We start from the raw sequence: 17,546 nt of genomic DNA on the forward strand, positions 1-17,546 counted from the left end.
ATTTACGTGTCAATGTTGGGGTCTATCCGGCAATTGATTTGAAGTTAATTTGTTTTTTTGTTGGATGGTTAGCAAGGTTGCCATGTGGCTAGCACAACCACCAACCGCCCCCCCCCCCCCCAACCACTTATGTCATTTACAGTTGGGTGGACAAGAGACGTCTTTACAAGCAAATTATAAAAACGTCTTTTTTAAAAGAAAATTTCATTTAATGGGAAAGAACCGCACAGTTACTACCATGACTATCAGTACTGCAATATTTATCATCCTTTTTTCTATAAAAGTTAAATTACCACTAATTAATTAAATTATTGTTTAATTTTGTTTATTCATCTATTGTCTTCGACAATGAATAATTGTGCAAAGTTTCTATTTGATCTGAGCATGGGAAGAGGGAGACATTACGTGTACAAGATTTGTACCAGACAGTCCGAGTGAATATAAGCTTTGTAAAAATCAAGTTCAAATTTTACAGCTTTACTTGGTTTCGGACTCGCTCGGAAAAGTGTAATGACTTGAAAAAATTTTTTTTTTCTAATTACAGACGACTAATGACTCATTGTTTCCTTCAAACAAAAACAATTGAAAATGAGGCCTTAAAATGTTTAGCTTAAAAGTGATAGCCTTGACCTCTCATATCTTAAAGTCAACAAGAAGTCAACTAATTAATTACTATCTGTCTGGTGTCTCGTGGAACTGGACAGACGCAGCTGATCACAGTTTGACCACTTTTGTCCGGATTCCATTTTTTTAAAATCAACTGAAACACACACACACACATACACACATAAAATCGCATTGTGCAACCTTGACCTATAATCTGTTTTGTGCGGCCAAGAAAAGACAACCCAAAGCATGCTAAATCTCGCTAAGGCTTCAGAAAAATATTCTGGCCTCGTTCTGGCCACGTGCAGGAGATCATTATAGCTGGATTACTGTAATGGCTGCCTTTGCTTTGTACACATAGATGATACAATTCCTACACATTATATTAAAAAAAAAATTACAATGTGTATTACAAACGTTGTCAAGTTATATTTCATCTAATATATGAACGTATAACATCTTGAACAAAATGTGACATAAATGCCATAGTAACTAACAAAGTCAACAACTCGGATTTGAGAATAAAAATGTAAATAAATCTCTGCCCGTCAACATTTACGCATCAAGCACATCACAAACACATTGGTGTGTCGGATATTACTGCCTACTTGTGTGTCACATTTTTTTTACAAAGCTTATATCAACTCACTCTGTCTGGTAACAAGTTTGAAAATGTTATTTCTCCGACACCCTACCTCAAGCTGAAATTTTTACAATAATTTCTTTTACCTGACAAAACAAGAATCCATTAAAAAAAAACCAATTAGTTAATTAACAAGTGGTAATCAATTATATTGATTGGTATCTCAAACAAAGGAAAGAAATTGTACTTGACTGAAGTGGTGGTATAAACAAAATTATCTTATCTTCTTATCTTATATATTACAGACGTTTACTTAAAAAAAGAAGATAATTTCGTCCTATGCATTTCATGTGTCAATCTAGTCATGCCTGTTAATCAATGACTTAAACTCTGCTAAGCCGTTGGTTTTCCTGGCTGATTCAGACAACCCATTCCATTCTCTAATTTCACTTGGGATAATGGAGCACTTGTACGAATTTGTTCTAGCGCATGGAATAAGACATGTGCCTTTATCTTTGACTTTCTTTGTGTCTTTCTGAGTATTTCATTCGGTTTTGTTTTTCTATTTGTAAATTATCGTTCAGTGTCTTATGTGTTATAGCTACTTTACTTTTTTATTCTTCTGTCCTGGAGTGTCTCTAAATTCAGTGATTTTACTAATGTAGTTACTCTAATCAAATTGAAATACTCGTTAATTAGACCTATAGTCTTCTTTATAGGTCGCCGCTTTTAAGTAGGCTTAATCTGTAACAAACAACTATAAAATCTTCTATTTTCATATACACCTCACTAGCATAGTGGTTAGTATGTCAGCTTGATGATGCTAGCGCCACGAGTTTGAGTTCAAGTCGTTCCCCATTTTTTTTTTACATAAATGCTTTTAAAAACAGATTATGTTAATATTTACTTAGAAATCGCTTTCTTTAACCCCCCCTTTTTTTTCCCCCAACTGGTCCTGACAAGTGATAGGATCATACCGTATTGAGAAATCTAAAAACATAAAATAGCGCTACAAAAACAATCGGTCAAAATATTTCAACGCGCACAGATTGCCTTTGGTCTAGATGTATTACAAATTTAATGACTTGACTGATCCAAACTAATTGATACAATTACACTTGCTATAAGTTTTGCTGTTTTTTTTAAAGTATTTTTTGCTTTTCTTGTTTTTCCTCCACTGTTGCCTACTTCAGATATCTGATCGATCTCAAATAGTTCTAAAAAAAAAACCTTGTATCATATTTCAGAACAAACTCAAGTTTTAGAAAACAATTACTTCAAACACACGTCGAAACATCCTGAAGGTATTTTGTAGGAGCAGGGTCGGGGAATAAATCGCAAATTTTTATGAATTTTAAAAGCGATCTCTCATTTTATCATGAAATAAAAAAAAAATTCATTTGAAATTAAAATGAGTAACTGCTAAGCTAGACCCCCACCCCAGCCCCACCTAATAAGTAATCCTGTATCTGTCCTTCCGACACTGAAGGTTCAAGTTCATTTAAAATCGAAACAAATGAATATATGTCTAATGATGATAATATACTCTTTTGACTAACATGGCAGTGTAGAGTGCTGAAACCGTGTTTGATGTCCTGCTGAAGACTTGAACTAGGACATACAAAATTTTCTTCTTTAAAGAAACGTCTCAAGCTTGTGGACTTCAGAACAAGAAGAACAAGGGGATTAACAAAGGCCATGATTTGCTTTTCAAAAGCCACCACTACGACATTTAGAAGCATCTTTTCACAATTTGTTCAACGTTGGGGGGGGGGATGTTCTGCGCATGCGTCAAGGCCAGGAGAAGATTCCCGAAACATATTTACATATCTTACATCTGTATTCTCTGGTCAGAGTGATCGAGCCATACAAGGAACAGAAGGGAGGACCCAGGCAATAAGCATCATTATTTATTGCTGACCAGTAGGAGTCCAGTGATAATTAGTGTCAAGAAAAACCCGGATAACGTGACATTTACATTAACTATTTATACAAATCTATGCTCTGATAACATCGCGTAAAGGCAAAAGAAAGATTGTTATTGACTTAAAAAAAATTACATACCTTGATCTGAGCTACAAAGAAATATTCGTGTCTTGGATATCTGGACGTTAAATAAGATGAATAAAAATGGATTTCTATTGAGTCGATCGGAAAGGTGAGTTTAGTGAATTCTTCATCCAAAAGATTACTAGGATATCCTGTGAACAGCACAAGACAGTATACCCCATCCCCTGATCAAGAGATGTCATTTCCTTACCACAGCTAGATGGAGTTTTTAAAATTCACGAATACTGAAGAACAATTCTGATCTACTGCTTATTTTCTTAAACCTGTGTAGCAGCTTAGTTTCCTGCACTAGGACATATCAGAGTCCAACACACACCTCCTATTTGTTCAAATAATGGTAACCCTTTTAATGATTTCCTATCTTCTGAACAATAACTATCGAATTTAGAAAAAAGTTCATTGCATTGTACAACATCAATTCATCTCAACTCATTGTACAACATCAATTTATCTCAACTCATTGTACATCATCAATTCATCTCAACTCATTGTACAACATCAATTTATCTCAACTCATTGTACAACATCAATTTATCTCAACTCATTGTACAACATCAATTTATCTCAACTCATTGTACAACATCAATTAATCTCAACTCATAGTACAACATCAATTTATCTCAACTCAGTGTACAACATCAATTTATCTCAACTCAGTGTACAACATCAATTTATCTCAACTCATTGTACAACATCAATTCATCTCAACTCACTGTACAACATCAATTTATCTCAACTCATTGTACAACATCAATTCATCTCAACTCATTGTACAACATCAATTTATCTCAACTCATTGTACAACATCAATTCATCTCAACTCATTGTACAACATCAATTTATCTCAACTCTTTGTACAACATCAATTTATCTCAACTCATTGTACAACATCAATATATCTTAACTCAGTGTCTTGTGTATCGATATCTCTGAACTTTACCTCGTTGTGGATGATTTGATTGGACATTAGGTTACTGAAAATTCGTACTATAAAATAAATGAGACATATGTAAAGTGTTTTATTACTACCAGGTTCAGTAAAGAAATCTTCTCCTGAAATCTGACAATCTTATCAGTTTCATGAATTGGTCAATTTACCAATCAGGACGTATCGACTCTCTTCCTTACAATTCTGTTTAATGCTAAGAGCTTGGACCACATTCTTTCCAGAGACTCGCTAGTCCAATCATTCAATCACTTCCATAAGACCAAGTTACTCACTTGAGTGTGTTCTATCAACGCAGGCCGTGCTCCCTGGCACGCAGATATAGCTCACTATCACTGTCACAAGTAGTGACTGGGACTAGGAGTGACAGATGTCACTGACAGATGGTCATACAGCTAAAACAAAAAAAAACCAACTAGGTCGGCACTCTCGTTGGAATCCTTCAATTAAAAATACTATTACGTTTCAGTCTTGATCTTTTTTTTTTGTTTTAGCGGTAGTATGTCTTTGTGTTTTGTATTGGTTTTAACATTTGTTTTAGCGGTAGTATGTCTTTGTGTTTTGTATTGGTTTTAACATTTGTTTTAGCGGTAGTATGTCTTTGTGTTTTGTATTGGTTTAACATTTGTTTTAGCGGTAGTATGTCTTTGTGTTTTGAATTGGTTTAACATTTGTTTTAGCGCTATTATATCTTTGTGTTTTGAATTGGTTTTAACATTTGTTGGCCACTACATTTGAGTGGAACTAAGGAACTATTTTTTTGGTTACAATCTATTACGAAATAAAGTGGACAACTGTTCTTCGTATACGATGTCATTCATGATTCTAGTTTACTGTATTACAACTTAGATTAAACTATGTTTATATTTTATGTTTATTGTTGTCTATGTCTACATTTGTTCTGTTGGCATCCTGTAGATAAAACGAGTTTCTTTAACACGATAAGAAATAAGAAGATACTTGTTGTTGTGGACGGACGTTGACTTTTGGCACTAACCTGCTGGCAGAGAACTAAACCGCTGTAGGCGTATTAGATCTTAACTTATAATATAAATCTTGAAATACCTTGAATAGCTTCTTTGTGAACAAAACTAAACAGAACTTTGATTACAATAGAGACAAATGTAACTTGGGGTGAAATGAAATCAATGTAGTAGACTTTAGTCATAATAACAAAATGTAACTTGGGGTGAAATGAAATCAATGTAGTAGACTTTAGTCATAATAACAAAATGTAACTTGGGGTGAAATGAAATCAATGTAGTAGACTTTAGTCATAATAACAAAATGTAACTTGGGGTGAAATGAAATCAATGTAGTAGACTTTAGTCATAATAACAAAATGTAACTTGGGGTGAAATGAAATCAATGTAGTAGACTTTAGTCATAATAACAAAATGTAACTTGGGGTGAAATGAAATCAATGTAGTAGACTTTAGTCATAATAACAAAATGGAACTCACTACAATAACACGTCTTTTCAGTCTGGTATTCTTATGCTTATCTTGCATCATACTATCATTAACTTCTTCTCATCATCACCATAAAAACACACACACACACACACACACACACACTCCATAACACTTATCCATGTGATTCTTATGAAGAAGGGAGTTCAAACACTTGCTTCAGCACTAGTCCTTCTTGCCTTTCATTCATTAAGAGATTTATATGTTAACACTTCCCATGACGTTGTACATATCAAAGCTCGCAAACACACAAACTGCCATGTCCAACCTACTGTTTAAAATGGCGAAATATTTGACAAGAGTCGCTCTCTATTACTGAAATATATAAGACAATAACGCGTACTGCCCCACACTTCCTAGTCTTCAGGCTAAGATTCTTCTTCCACCACGTAAAGTCATAGATGTGAATGGTTTCAACCAAGATTGGACAACGCGTGCGTGCCAGTCAAAATGATTCTTCTATAAGTTGTAAAATCTACTTTACATTCACAAGCATGCAGGTATTGGCTATAGATCTAGTGCATGATCAACACGCTCACCAGAAGACAAAAAAAAACCCCGAGATTTTAAGAGTCACATATTGATCGAACAGAGAGAAGCTATCACGTCTGTCATTGAAGTGAGAGTGCGTGTATAAATAGCAGCTATCAAAGAGTAAGTAATTGAGCCTGTCATCTTCTTGTGCTGGACAAAGCCCTTAAATGACGCTGCAGCCCAGCCCCTGGAGCTTATTAATGCAAGAATCGTACCAGACACAGATCCGATTAGGACTTAGCCATCCACTCAACGACACACGCTAGATAGTGGCGCGCTCTAAAGTTTGTCCTCGGTGTGTCTACATGCTATTCTAAATTGTGTAGTACTATTTGTCAGAGTAAAATTGTTCTACAATTCTGCATTAGAACATAAGATAGCAAAGGAAATGCAGGCACCTATGTGCTTACACCTAACCGAGTAGTTAAAAAGGGAGGACATAGATCTATACGCATCGATGCCCAAAGTACGACCCGAGGGCCATAACCGGCCCGTGACGTGGTTCCATCCGGCCCGCTGAAACGTCGGCACAAAAAAGTAGAAAATCCTCCCCCCCCCTTTTTTTTTTCAAAAAAGTTGAAAATGTATCTTTTTCTTCGTTAGGGCCCTCACTTTTTCTGTGATGGATTGGTACCATGACCTTTAATGATTGCTCGTTTAAGAGTTTATGAAATGGAGCTCTGAATGTAGAATCTACCAGGAAAAGTGAATGGATCTTTTTTGTGGAACATGATAATAAGCCAACATATTTGTTTTGTAAACAAAGTCTTCAGGGCTGTTTCAAAAACAACAACATATACAGCGGCATTATTAAACAAATATGAAGGTCTTCTTGGTGAGTGCCACGTAGGCCTATAAAAGATTGGTTAAACTACGCCCAAGAGATTGGAGGATCGATGGCAATATTTACCAAAAAGAGACAAGAAAAAAAGTTGATGGTAAATGTTGCTCACATTTTAAGTAGAGACATTAAGCCATTTTTAGACGCGTAAAATAAGATAGACTTTTAATATCTCATTAACTAATGTAAGTACTAGATCCAATAGTTTCAACTAGTTTCAGGAGAATTTTGATTTCGCTTTTTGTACCTTTTTGTTGATGTGGCCCGCAACACGCATGTCTAAAGTTAAAATGGCCCGCAGGTCGAATTAGGTTGAGCATCACTGATCTATAGAGTAGCAAGCTGTGGGAATGATGTAAACGACAAAGTGAATTGTAATTAACATTCAACAAGAAATGAAAGAAGTGGCTACATTTGTTGTTGTATAAACTATACAATATTCCACAACGCGTGCAATGTCCAAACTAACACGCACCCTGATGACTGCAGCCAATAAAATTGATGCAAAAATGCTTGAAATTGAGCCATAAAGAATTTAGCAACTCGTTAGTTTCGGGCTAATATAAAAAAGAGGAGATAATTTGAACGATTCTAACAGAAAACAAAAACAAAAAAATGAAACTTCGGATTACGTGCTCTTGGTTTTTTCTTTTCAAAACATAATTAATTTCGAAATGAGTTCTTGGCTGTTTTTGTTTTGTTTTCAATAGACTAAATGAAATGTTGAGCGTTTTAATTTGTCAATTTCGTCACAACTTGATCTGAAACAACAATTCAAACTACAGTTACATCACAGAAATGTCATGCAATATCACATCTGCTGCATGTCAACATATCATATATTTCTTTGAAAATAGCCCTGAAGTCTAGATTACCATTTCAAATGGATGGCTTCATAAAGTTGATGGCTTGCATATTAATGGTCTTGCAATAGTAATTACCAAGCAGTGTTGATTATCTTGCAATAAGTAATTGCAATTAGTAATGATGATATCAATGCAACGTTGATGGCCATTTATATAAAAACATTGATATTACATTATACTAAATATATTTAGTATATATAGTATATATTCTCACAGTCCCGCCTCCTCGCCGAAAAAGAAATAAGTTTGAATAATTTGGACTCTAACTTGAATGCACATATTGCTCGTGTGGAATGAGCTCTTGCCATTTTAAAACATGATGTTTGTGATATAACAATAAATACCCAACAAACTCAAGCCCCAAATCTAAGGCACAAAAAGACATTCTTTACATAGTGTCACGATCATCAATGGTGTTGATGTCACAATCTAAGATGATGCTTCAGATGTCATGATCTTTAATGGTATTGATGTCACAATCTAAGATGATGCTACTGTCACGATCAGACTTGAACTATATTGCACCATCAATGACCGTGATTGCCGAGGATCTTGAAATGATCTTTCGATAAGATGATCGTATAGAAGTAGACAGATCTATGTTGATGATACGATCATACGGTGACCGGTCATTTCATCCCCGGTCAATTCATCCCCGGTCATTTCATCCTCGGTCACTTCAACCCCGGTCACTCCATCCCCGGTCATTTCATCCCCTGGTCACTTCATCCCCTGGTCACTTCATCCCCCGGTCACTTCATCCCCGGTCATTTCATCCCCAATTAAATATTTTATACATAAATATTATTATGTAGAATGCTTTTTGACATTTTATGACTTTTTACTAATGCGTTTATTGTGTTTCCTCTTCCACTTTGTTTTCTTAATGAGAAATCTTATATTTTATTGTAAGTCTGGGTGTGTACTTAGCTATAGCGCTTCTATTGGATGTGGGGGTTGTAATATCATAATATTATCCGAATCGAAGGCCAAGGTTTGGTGGAAGTAGTAAAAAATCATTTGAGAGATAGAAGTGCGATTACAATAATTATGACCGTGCCGCTGATAACTTATCATCAAAGGCCAAGGTGTGGTGCAAGTACGACCATGTTTCACTTTGTTTTATTTTTCAATCGCTCTTTCTTGAAAATGGGCGCGTCATTTTTAGCATTGAAATAAGGTTTTATTTTTTTTCAAATAAAGGCGGAGTTCACCCATCCTCATGATATCATGTCGCCTGTATAAGTTTTGCTTTAATTCCTTTTAAACATTAACGTGCTACAATATTGTCATTTAAATAAAAAATGAATACATTAAATATTGCTAATTTCATGATTTTTTAAATTACAATTTGTTAGATAAAAATGATCAGATGATGAAAATGTCAGGGGATGAAATGACCGGGGATGAAGTGACCAGGGGATGAAATGACCGGGGATGAAGTGACCGGGGGATGAAGTGACCAGGGGATGATGTGACCAGGGGATGAAATGACCGGGGATGAAGTGACCGGGGATTAAGTGACCGGGGATGAAATGACCGCGGATGAAGTGACCGGGGATGAAGTGACCGGGGATGAAATGACCGGGAACCGATCATACAGAATGTTGCCAATTGATAAGAGGATCATCTAGGTCTAGGAGATACAACTTGACAAATATGATCTAAGTACGATCTAAATTCAATGAAGAAACTTCTCTCCGTTCAAAAACAATTACTTTAATTAATAACTTGAAAACACTATACACAAAATAGTTACAATGCTTAAATGTACTTGAATAACTGATCTATTCAATAATGTATCTGAGTCTTGATACGAATAAAATATATATTCTTAACTACATACAAGTTAGATCTTATCCCTACAAATCTATACACACGATTTTAGTACATCTTTACACTAACGCATTCCGTACAAGACTGACTTGGAGCTACACGCTTCATCCGGGCTTTAGAGCGTCATCACGTGATCAACAACCTTCTCTTGCAAAACCAACCAATAAATGCAGCCCAACATAATAATTAACATTTTGAAACCAATGAAATTCATTTCGAAAATGAAACTAATACAAGGCTGGTTTTTCCCGAGGTAGTTGACCTTGCCGGCAGACCTTGGCTGATACAGTGTACGTGACACATAGAAAATACGTTTATACACAAACACAAACAAAACATTGATATGTATCATTTTTCTTAAGGACATCAAATAAATTACCATCGCGCCAAAATGGCCGCGCCAAAACGTCCGGCTTCGAGGTCGATGGCTTTGCAATAGAATTGGCCTTCCTGTGTTAACAGTCCAGCGATGCAGATAACCATACAATGTAGATGCCTAAACAAAGTTAGTGACTTGCTTAATTAATAGTCTTGCAATAGCAATGGCCGTGGGTTTTGAGAACTCTATTATTGTAGTTGCCTTGAGATGTTGATAGCCTTGAGATGTTTATAGCCATGTTTTAATTTTTAATTAAGAAAATACATTTTAAAACAAGGAAAAAAATACTTACTATAAAAGTTATGTTTAGTGTATTTGTATCAATTAGTTTAATTAAATTTGTAAAACATCTAGAGTCTAGACTCCTAATAATAAATCTATGTGATTAGAAATATTTTTATCAATTGTTTTTGTTAAGCGCAATCTCATGCTTTAAGCTTTCTCAGTGTGCTATAATACTATCACTTGTTTGGACCAGCTGGGAAAAAGGAGGTTGAGGACAGAAGGGGAGATATGGGTGAATGTTACCGTGATCGCTTTTTAAATGCATTTAATTTTTAAAATAAGCTGAATGAGCTGAATTCGAACTCGAGGGCACAAGCCTCCTCAAGTCAACACACTAACCACTCTGCTAGGGAAGTGCTTATGAAAAACAGGTTTTATAATTATCTATTGTTAGTTTCAAACTTTAAATGGGCGACCTATTTCTCTCTGCAAAGTATAAAGTGGATTAATTCAACTTATACCACCACATCAGTCAAGTACAATTTCCCCCTGTTTGATACCAAACAAAAAAAAATTATCAATACTTAATGAACTAATTTGTTAATTTTTAAAAAATGATTCTTGTTTTGTCAGGTAAAAGAAACAATTATGCAACATTTCAGCTTGATCCGATATTGGGTGTGAGAGAAATAACATGTACACATTTTTACCAGACAGACTGAGTTGATATAAGCGTTGTAAATAGTATATTTTTACAAATAGTCTAGACATTATCCGAGATGGCAAAGATAAAGTAACCTTGCGTCTGAAAGGCAATAATGACAAGTGTTATTCACACACTCCAAGGAACTGGATTGTCTGAAGTCTCTCTCCAACAAAGTAAAGACAGAACAAAGTGAAGTCCCTTCCCATTGACCTTCGTCTAAATATTTCCTGCTGACACTTGTAGTCATGTCATCGCCCTGTTGCCCCTCGGCATCTTTCTTTCTACAGTGGCTCTCAACATTTCTTCTTGTGGCTCTTCTTTTCTGCAGAATTAATCCACTATAACCGAGAGTTAGAGTATTTGTAAATGAACATCAAGTAAATAGACCGTCATATGCCATGTGTCTGATTGATCGAGTGCATTTATAAAATTAACTAAACATTTAGTAAATGTTCGCTCATTTTCATTGCGATAATTACAAAAAAATATAGGCCTACATATAATTACGATAATTACAAAAAAGAATAGACCTTTCATGATTGCCAGACCATATGGCCATTTTATTGGTCTAAGCAAATGGAAATAAATACGTTTATCTACTGGCATATATTTTTCCAAAGTTAATTTTGGTAATTTGCATACGGGCGAAATGACTCTGGACCAGAAGAATTAATTTTTTGGGATTTTCCGATTGTCTAGAGGTTAAGTTCGCTAGTGCGCTATCGCTAGGCGGTGAAGTCGTTTCCAGAGTCACTGGTTCGGGCCTCGGTCGGCGCAGTCCCATATTTTCGTAGAATTTTAATTCACTACTTTCTCTCTTAAAAACTTGGTCCCTGGTGCTGCTATTCATTTATGTTTAATATATTGTAACGTATTTCTGAATCTTCTGGCTAAATGTAATAATAGGCACACTAATAAAAACACTGCAAAGAACTTGACGACTCAACTTTCAGTTTCATATAACTTTATTGACTATTAACTCTAACAATTCGTCACTGTAACATGTAGCTTAAAAGACTGTACAATATCTGTCAGTTTACAGTTAGCTATACTTCGTTGAAATTCATCTCTTCACTTCGTTGCAATTCATCTCTTCTCAACTTGCATCGAGCCGTATTCCACAGAACAAACCACCGACACACTTCCCACTGTCGCTCCAGGTCTCCCAAAACTGAACCAAGTCGTACTCAAGTCTACGGAATCAGAGCCGTACACGTCACACGTTAACCTCTTCCTGTCACTGGTCATTTGTAACAATATATATGTATCACATTTGTTTCAGTACCTTGCATGAAATTAATGGTTACGTTCACAGCCTAATTTTGTTATATCAGTATATATATATATAGTTTTTTTTTTATATCAGTATATATATATATATAGTTTCTTTTTATATCAGTATATATATATATATATATATAGTTTTTTTTTATATAGTGCTGATTTGATGCCTGTAAAAAGTAAATGAATTGAAAAATTAACGGTCTTTTAATAGTAAAACTTTTTTTTTTTTAAAACAGTAAATCTATGGACGCTATCAGAGATGGTAAAGAGAGAGATGCTGAGATGAAGTAGCCATGACTGTGCAGTAGCCATGACTGTGCAGTAGCCATGACTGTGCAGTAGCCATGACTGTGCAGTGACAGTTATTAAAAACTATTGAAACTGAAGGGTAGAACTATTTTAACTGATAGAAATAACGATCCTTTTTGGCTGTTTGTGCGTCTCATTATATCTAGTAGTGTCTTATTGTTTCAGTAATGCTGAGACGCTCGCACTTTAAAAAGACACATTCTGCTCTAGCATGAGCGAGGACCATCATTAACAATACAAGCTTTAGTCTAGGAAATCAATTCAAACGTGGCTAGTTATATTTAGACCTGGGCATTCGGATGTCTTCTATTACCTCCACGAGGAAACAATTTCACTGGGTGGTTCAAACACTGCCTTTTGGTTCTGCGTGTCTGCGTTGACGTGTGTATATGGGTCAGTGCTTGTGTACGCACTTAACTCATGTAGACCTGTGTATGTGTTTTCAAGGGTCAGTTTTACGTAAACTTTGACATTTGAATTTATTAATGTTCAGAAAGTTTTGTAATATTTTTGGACCTCCAGAAGTAAAAGACTTTTATTTGGTTCTTTAAAGACTAAAAAGTTAATAAAATTAAATTCATGTGATACCGACAGAGTCAGTGCCTACTATTCCTATTGCTTCATATAGGTTTGAATGATGTAATTTTTTGAGAAGAGACGTAAAGGTCTTAGTGACCGACTGGTCCGCGTGTGATTTGGGGGAATTTCATGATAAACTAAACAAGGTCAAGGGCGCTAAATTAAACTTTAAAAAAAATTGATTTCCAAACAGAAGAGCGTAGGAAATGTATCTTTTCTAATAAGTAGCTTATCCACACCTCCTGTACTCTGTGCACCGGAGACACCAGAAAGCGAGCTATTTATAGTTTTCTCGCCATTGATAACTCTATTCAATTGTGTGTGTGTTAAAAGTCCTTTGTGTACATGCTGACAGACTGGACTGCTGCTTGGATTGTTGTACAACATGATGTGCCACAATGTCTTCTCATTCATCTGATTTCGAAATGTGCAGTGTGTTATAAAATGTCTAGGAAGACTTAAATAGTTGGACTGGATATCAAATTTAATAAAAAGGAATTAAGGTTTTGATTAGATTTGGACAGTCTGTGTTTTACAGAAATGAAAATCAAGATCTCGCACACAACAGTAGAGGCCTCTAGATATGAGACAAGAGACACGAGCTGCTGACGAGCTTGCTCTTTTTAGCAGAAACATAAAATAAAAGGCAGACACACAAAAAAACGTTGTGTGTTTAGAAGTTGTAGAACAACAAGACTCGCGTGGAAGGGGAGAATGTGGAGCCCCTAGTGAGAGAAGTGAACAAGAGTTTTATGTGCGTGACAGAGAAATAGAGGAACAAAACTTCTGAATGAGATCCGTATACGTTCCCCTTTCCTCTTGCTTCCTATTTCGTTTTTCTTCCCAAACATTTTGATATAGATTAGGTCTAGACGGAGCTGAAAAATAGGTTAAAAAGGACATTTTGGAAGAGTTGTAAAGCCAGACAACTCTGTTTCACTTCCGTCTATAGAGCTTGTATCTGTCACTGGGGCAGGGATGTGTTCATTGTTAAACTATTTTAATGTACGATAGTAAATTAACTACCCAATTTCACAAGTCATCTCATATAACACCAACAAGGATTATAACACATTGTAACAGTTTGTTATTATGTAGATAAATTACGGCAACATTTAAGGCCAATATTTACATATTTTAATAAATGTTTAGACAAATGACAAAACTGTATACATAAATGGTACTAAAAGTGGTATCTGTGAGAATGCTATGTAAAGCCTCCCCAAGGGGACTACTTCAGATTATACCACCATCTGTCAAGTAAGCTTGCTTTCCCTTGTTTGATACCAAACAAAATAATTAATTACCAATAGTTAATTAACTATTTTTTTTAAATTATTGATTCTCGTTTTATCAGGTACACGAAATAATTGTGCAAAACTTCAGCTTTCCCCAAGATTGGGTGTGGGGGAAATGACTGTGTTACAGACAGACAGACAGAGTGAGTAAAGTTTGTTAACATATCGGTTTGATTTTAGAAGACAAAGCTTCCGTTACACTAAACTTTACAAGCTACAAAATATTGGATTTGTAATAGCTTTAGTACTTTTTACAGACTACAAAAAAAAAATAATAATAATTGTGGCCTTCCCATTTGAGAGTGCCATTAAAAAAAGTCACTGTGCAATGTATAGAGAGTAATGATATCGAAACAGAGAGAGCGGGAGCGAGAGAGAGAAAAATAGAAAGAAAAAAAATTGAGACAGAAAGAGAAAGAACAATGGAAAGAAGGGGCGGGTAACAGATAGAAAGAACGACAATCAGTCAAAGGGAGATTAAAGATGAACCTAGCAGGTATATTGACCGTAAGGAAGTGTTAGCCAAGTGAAGAACCTTTAAACAGGTTATGACATTTAGGTTTCTGTAGAGCTTTTTAGACTTATACGGAGACTAAGTAACATGGAGCAATTGAATGTGTGGGTCTCTCTTAGACCATCCACACCTTCTTGAGCTCTCACGCATAGACAGACAGACAGACACACACACAAAATAACACTGTTAGACAAATCGTGTTCATTGACATTTGCCCTTCTTCCGTTTGTCTCCACAAATACATTCATGATTATAAAATTTGATAGATAGATAGATAGATAGTAATGAGACATCTTAAGCTTGTTTTACAGACCTTTGTTCCGCGAAGTCAATTAAAAAAATTATTACCAGACCTTGACCCGGCTAAGACAAAACTTTTAAAAGTAAACACATTAATTTTACGTCCTTTTTTAAAAAGTAAAACAAATGGAATGAAAACAAGAATATTTTAGATCTTTTTAAGATTTAATTCTTTTTTTGCTTTTCAGATTAATTATCTCTTCCAACCTTTTCACCCCTTCCACATTGCCTCTGAAAGAGTACTGCTTTGATTTTGAAATGTAATATCTATAAATACACACTCTTGTCTAAACACACTTAACGTTTCACAGTTTGTGTGATCAAAACAAAATGGCATTCGTTGAATTGAAATGTTTGTCCTAAAAAGTGGCACAGACACATTTTAAACCAACACTTTTTTTTTTTGCTTTGTAATTGAATTCAAACTGTTTTCAATGAGCTGTAAGATGATTTCTTTCAGATTTGTAAGTCTTTGTTAATCGTCACAAGAAAAATGTCTTTAAACAAGGGACATGTTTTGATGACATTGGAATAGATTGAAACGGCTGGAATTAAATCTTAACTTTTATTCTTGCATCCAATGTCATCGTTGCTAAAAAAAACAAATTGCATCTTTCAGCTTCAAAACTTTCTATTACAAAACAAAATAATTACAATAATGGTAATGTCTTAGAAGATTAAGGATGAGTGCTGTGTTTCATATGACTACGTAAATCCAGATGCGACCTGCATATTTTGCCGCAACTAGTGCAGACAAAGCCGTTGTCCGTCATGTGTCTATTGAAGTTTTCTTTCCGTAAAATAACGTTACAAGCAACATAAATCTCAATACAGAAGTCTTTTGGGTCTAAGACATAAAAGATGAATTCAATAATATTGCTTGTCCGAACATTAATGAGGAATGCAGTATTTTCCGTGGCTACGCAGCCCCTGCTGCGACCTACTTACTGTGCCACAACCAGCGCAGACCTGACCAATAAAAATGTCAGATCTCATTACATAGGAGCTTTTCTCGATACTATTTAAACAGAGTCACCTGCTCTTTGTTTACTTTTCGATTTCAAAGCTGTCATTGAAATTATTTTAAGCAATAAAATACAGTCACAAAGAAAAAGAAGAGATAACGGTATAATAAATATCGAGGCTATGTGATGGTAATTAGAATAGATTTAAAAAAGAAAAGACTAAGCATGTCAAGGACACCATATTAAAAGGACTACACTGTTGTCAACTAAATAGTTACATTACTTTTTTTTTAGCTGAGCTTAGACTTTATTAGACAGATTTATAACGTGTGCACACCAATCATGGTATATTCTTTCAATTACATTTCTTATCAAAACTTCCTACATACTGTAAATAAGTTACACTAAAATAGCTAGCTATATATAGTTATCCACCAAAGATGGGTTTCTGTGAATAAGACACAATCCTCTCGTATTACGGGAGTTATAAATCAGTGCTCAACACATTTACATCTAGATCTATTTCTCATACAATAAAGGTATGCAACTCAAATGTAACTTACCATCGGTCATGTGGGCAAGCGGACCAAGGGCCTTAAAGCAGGCCTCGGCAGTCCTTAAGACCGGAGCTCTGAACATGGAGAACTCTGTTGTCGTGGACAGGTTCACATTGATCTGAAATGAGGTGAGAATAGAATGAGTCGCATGGACCTCTCAATGAATGAACGAACTTATTGTTTCATAGAAAGTATTGACCAAGACATTGCTAGATGTCTGATTTAAAATTGATAGGTGAGGACTGAGGGGGAGGTACATGTCACACTTAGTAGAAAGTTTATTTTGGTTCGTTTGGAAAGTGACCACATAATGTGTGTGTCGGTGTGTTGGAAAGTCATCAAATAATGTGTGTGTCGGTGTGTTAGAAAGTCATCAAATAATGTGTGTGTCTGTCGATGTGTGGAAAGTCACCAACTGATGCAATTGACTGGAGAATCACCATGTAATGTATCTGTGGTAAATACCAAAGTTTAAATTTTTTTTTCAGACAATTTAATTCCACTTAAAAATAAAAAAAAAAAATAAAAAAAAAACAGCTAATTTCTTGAGATATTATTCACTAAGCACCTTAAAGATATAGTTATTAATTCAGCTCAAATGAGCATTTGTTAAATAAGCCATTACCTTAATTAAGTCAATAATTTTATTTTTTTGATGGTTTTATCCCTGCAATAA

The 17,546-nt window shown here is 35.2% G+C and overlaps 1 protein-coding gene across 3 annotated transcripts in view; it reads right to left on the reverse strand.

The window, feature by feature from the left end:
- Nucleotides 1-17,546, reverse strand: part of LOC106078586 (PDF receptor-like) — a 123,100-nt gene that overhangs the window by 45,614 nt on the left and 59,940 nt on the right. For all 3 annotated transcript variants that reach the window (XM_056029398.1, XM_056029403.1, XM_056029411.1), the window contains exon 3: nucleotides 16,877-16,988. In XM_056029398.1, the coding sequence (XP_055885373.1) occupies nucleotides 16,877-16,988 (112 nt within the window). The remainder of the gene's footprint in view (nucleotides 1-16,876; nucleotides 16,989-17,546) is intronic.

This window comes from Biomphalaria glabrata, chromosome 1 (assembly GCF_947242115.1).
Source record: "Biomphalaria glabrata chromosome 1, xgBioGlab47.1, whole genome shotgun sequence".
NCBI classification, from domain to species: Eukaryota; Metazoa; Mollusca; class Gastropoda; family Planorbidae; genus Biomphalaria; species Biomphalaria glabrata.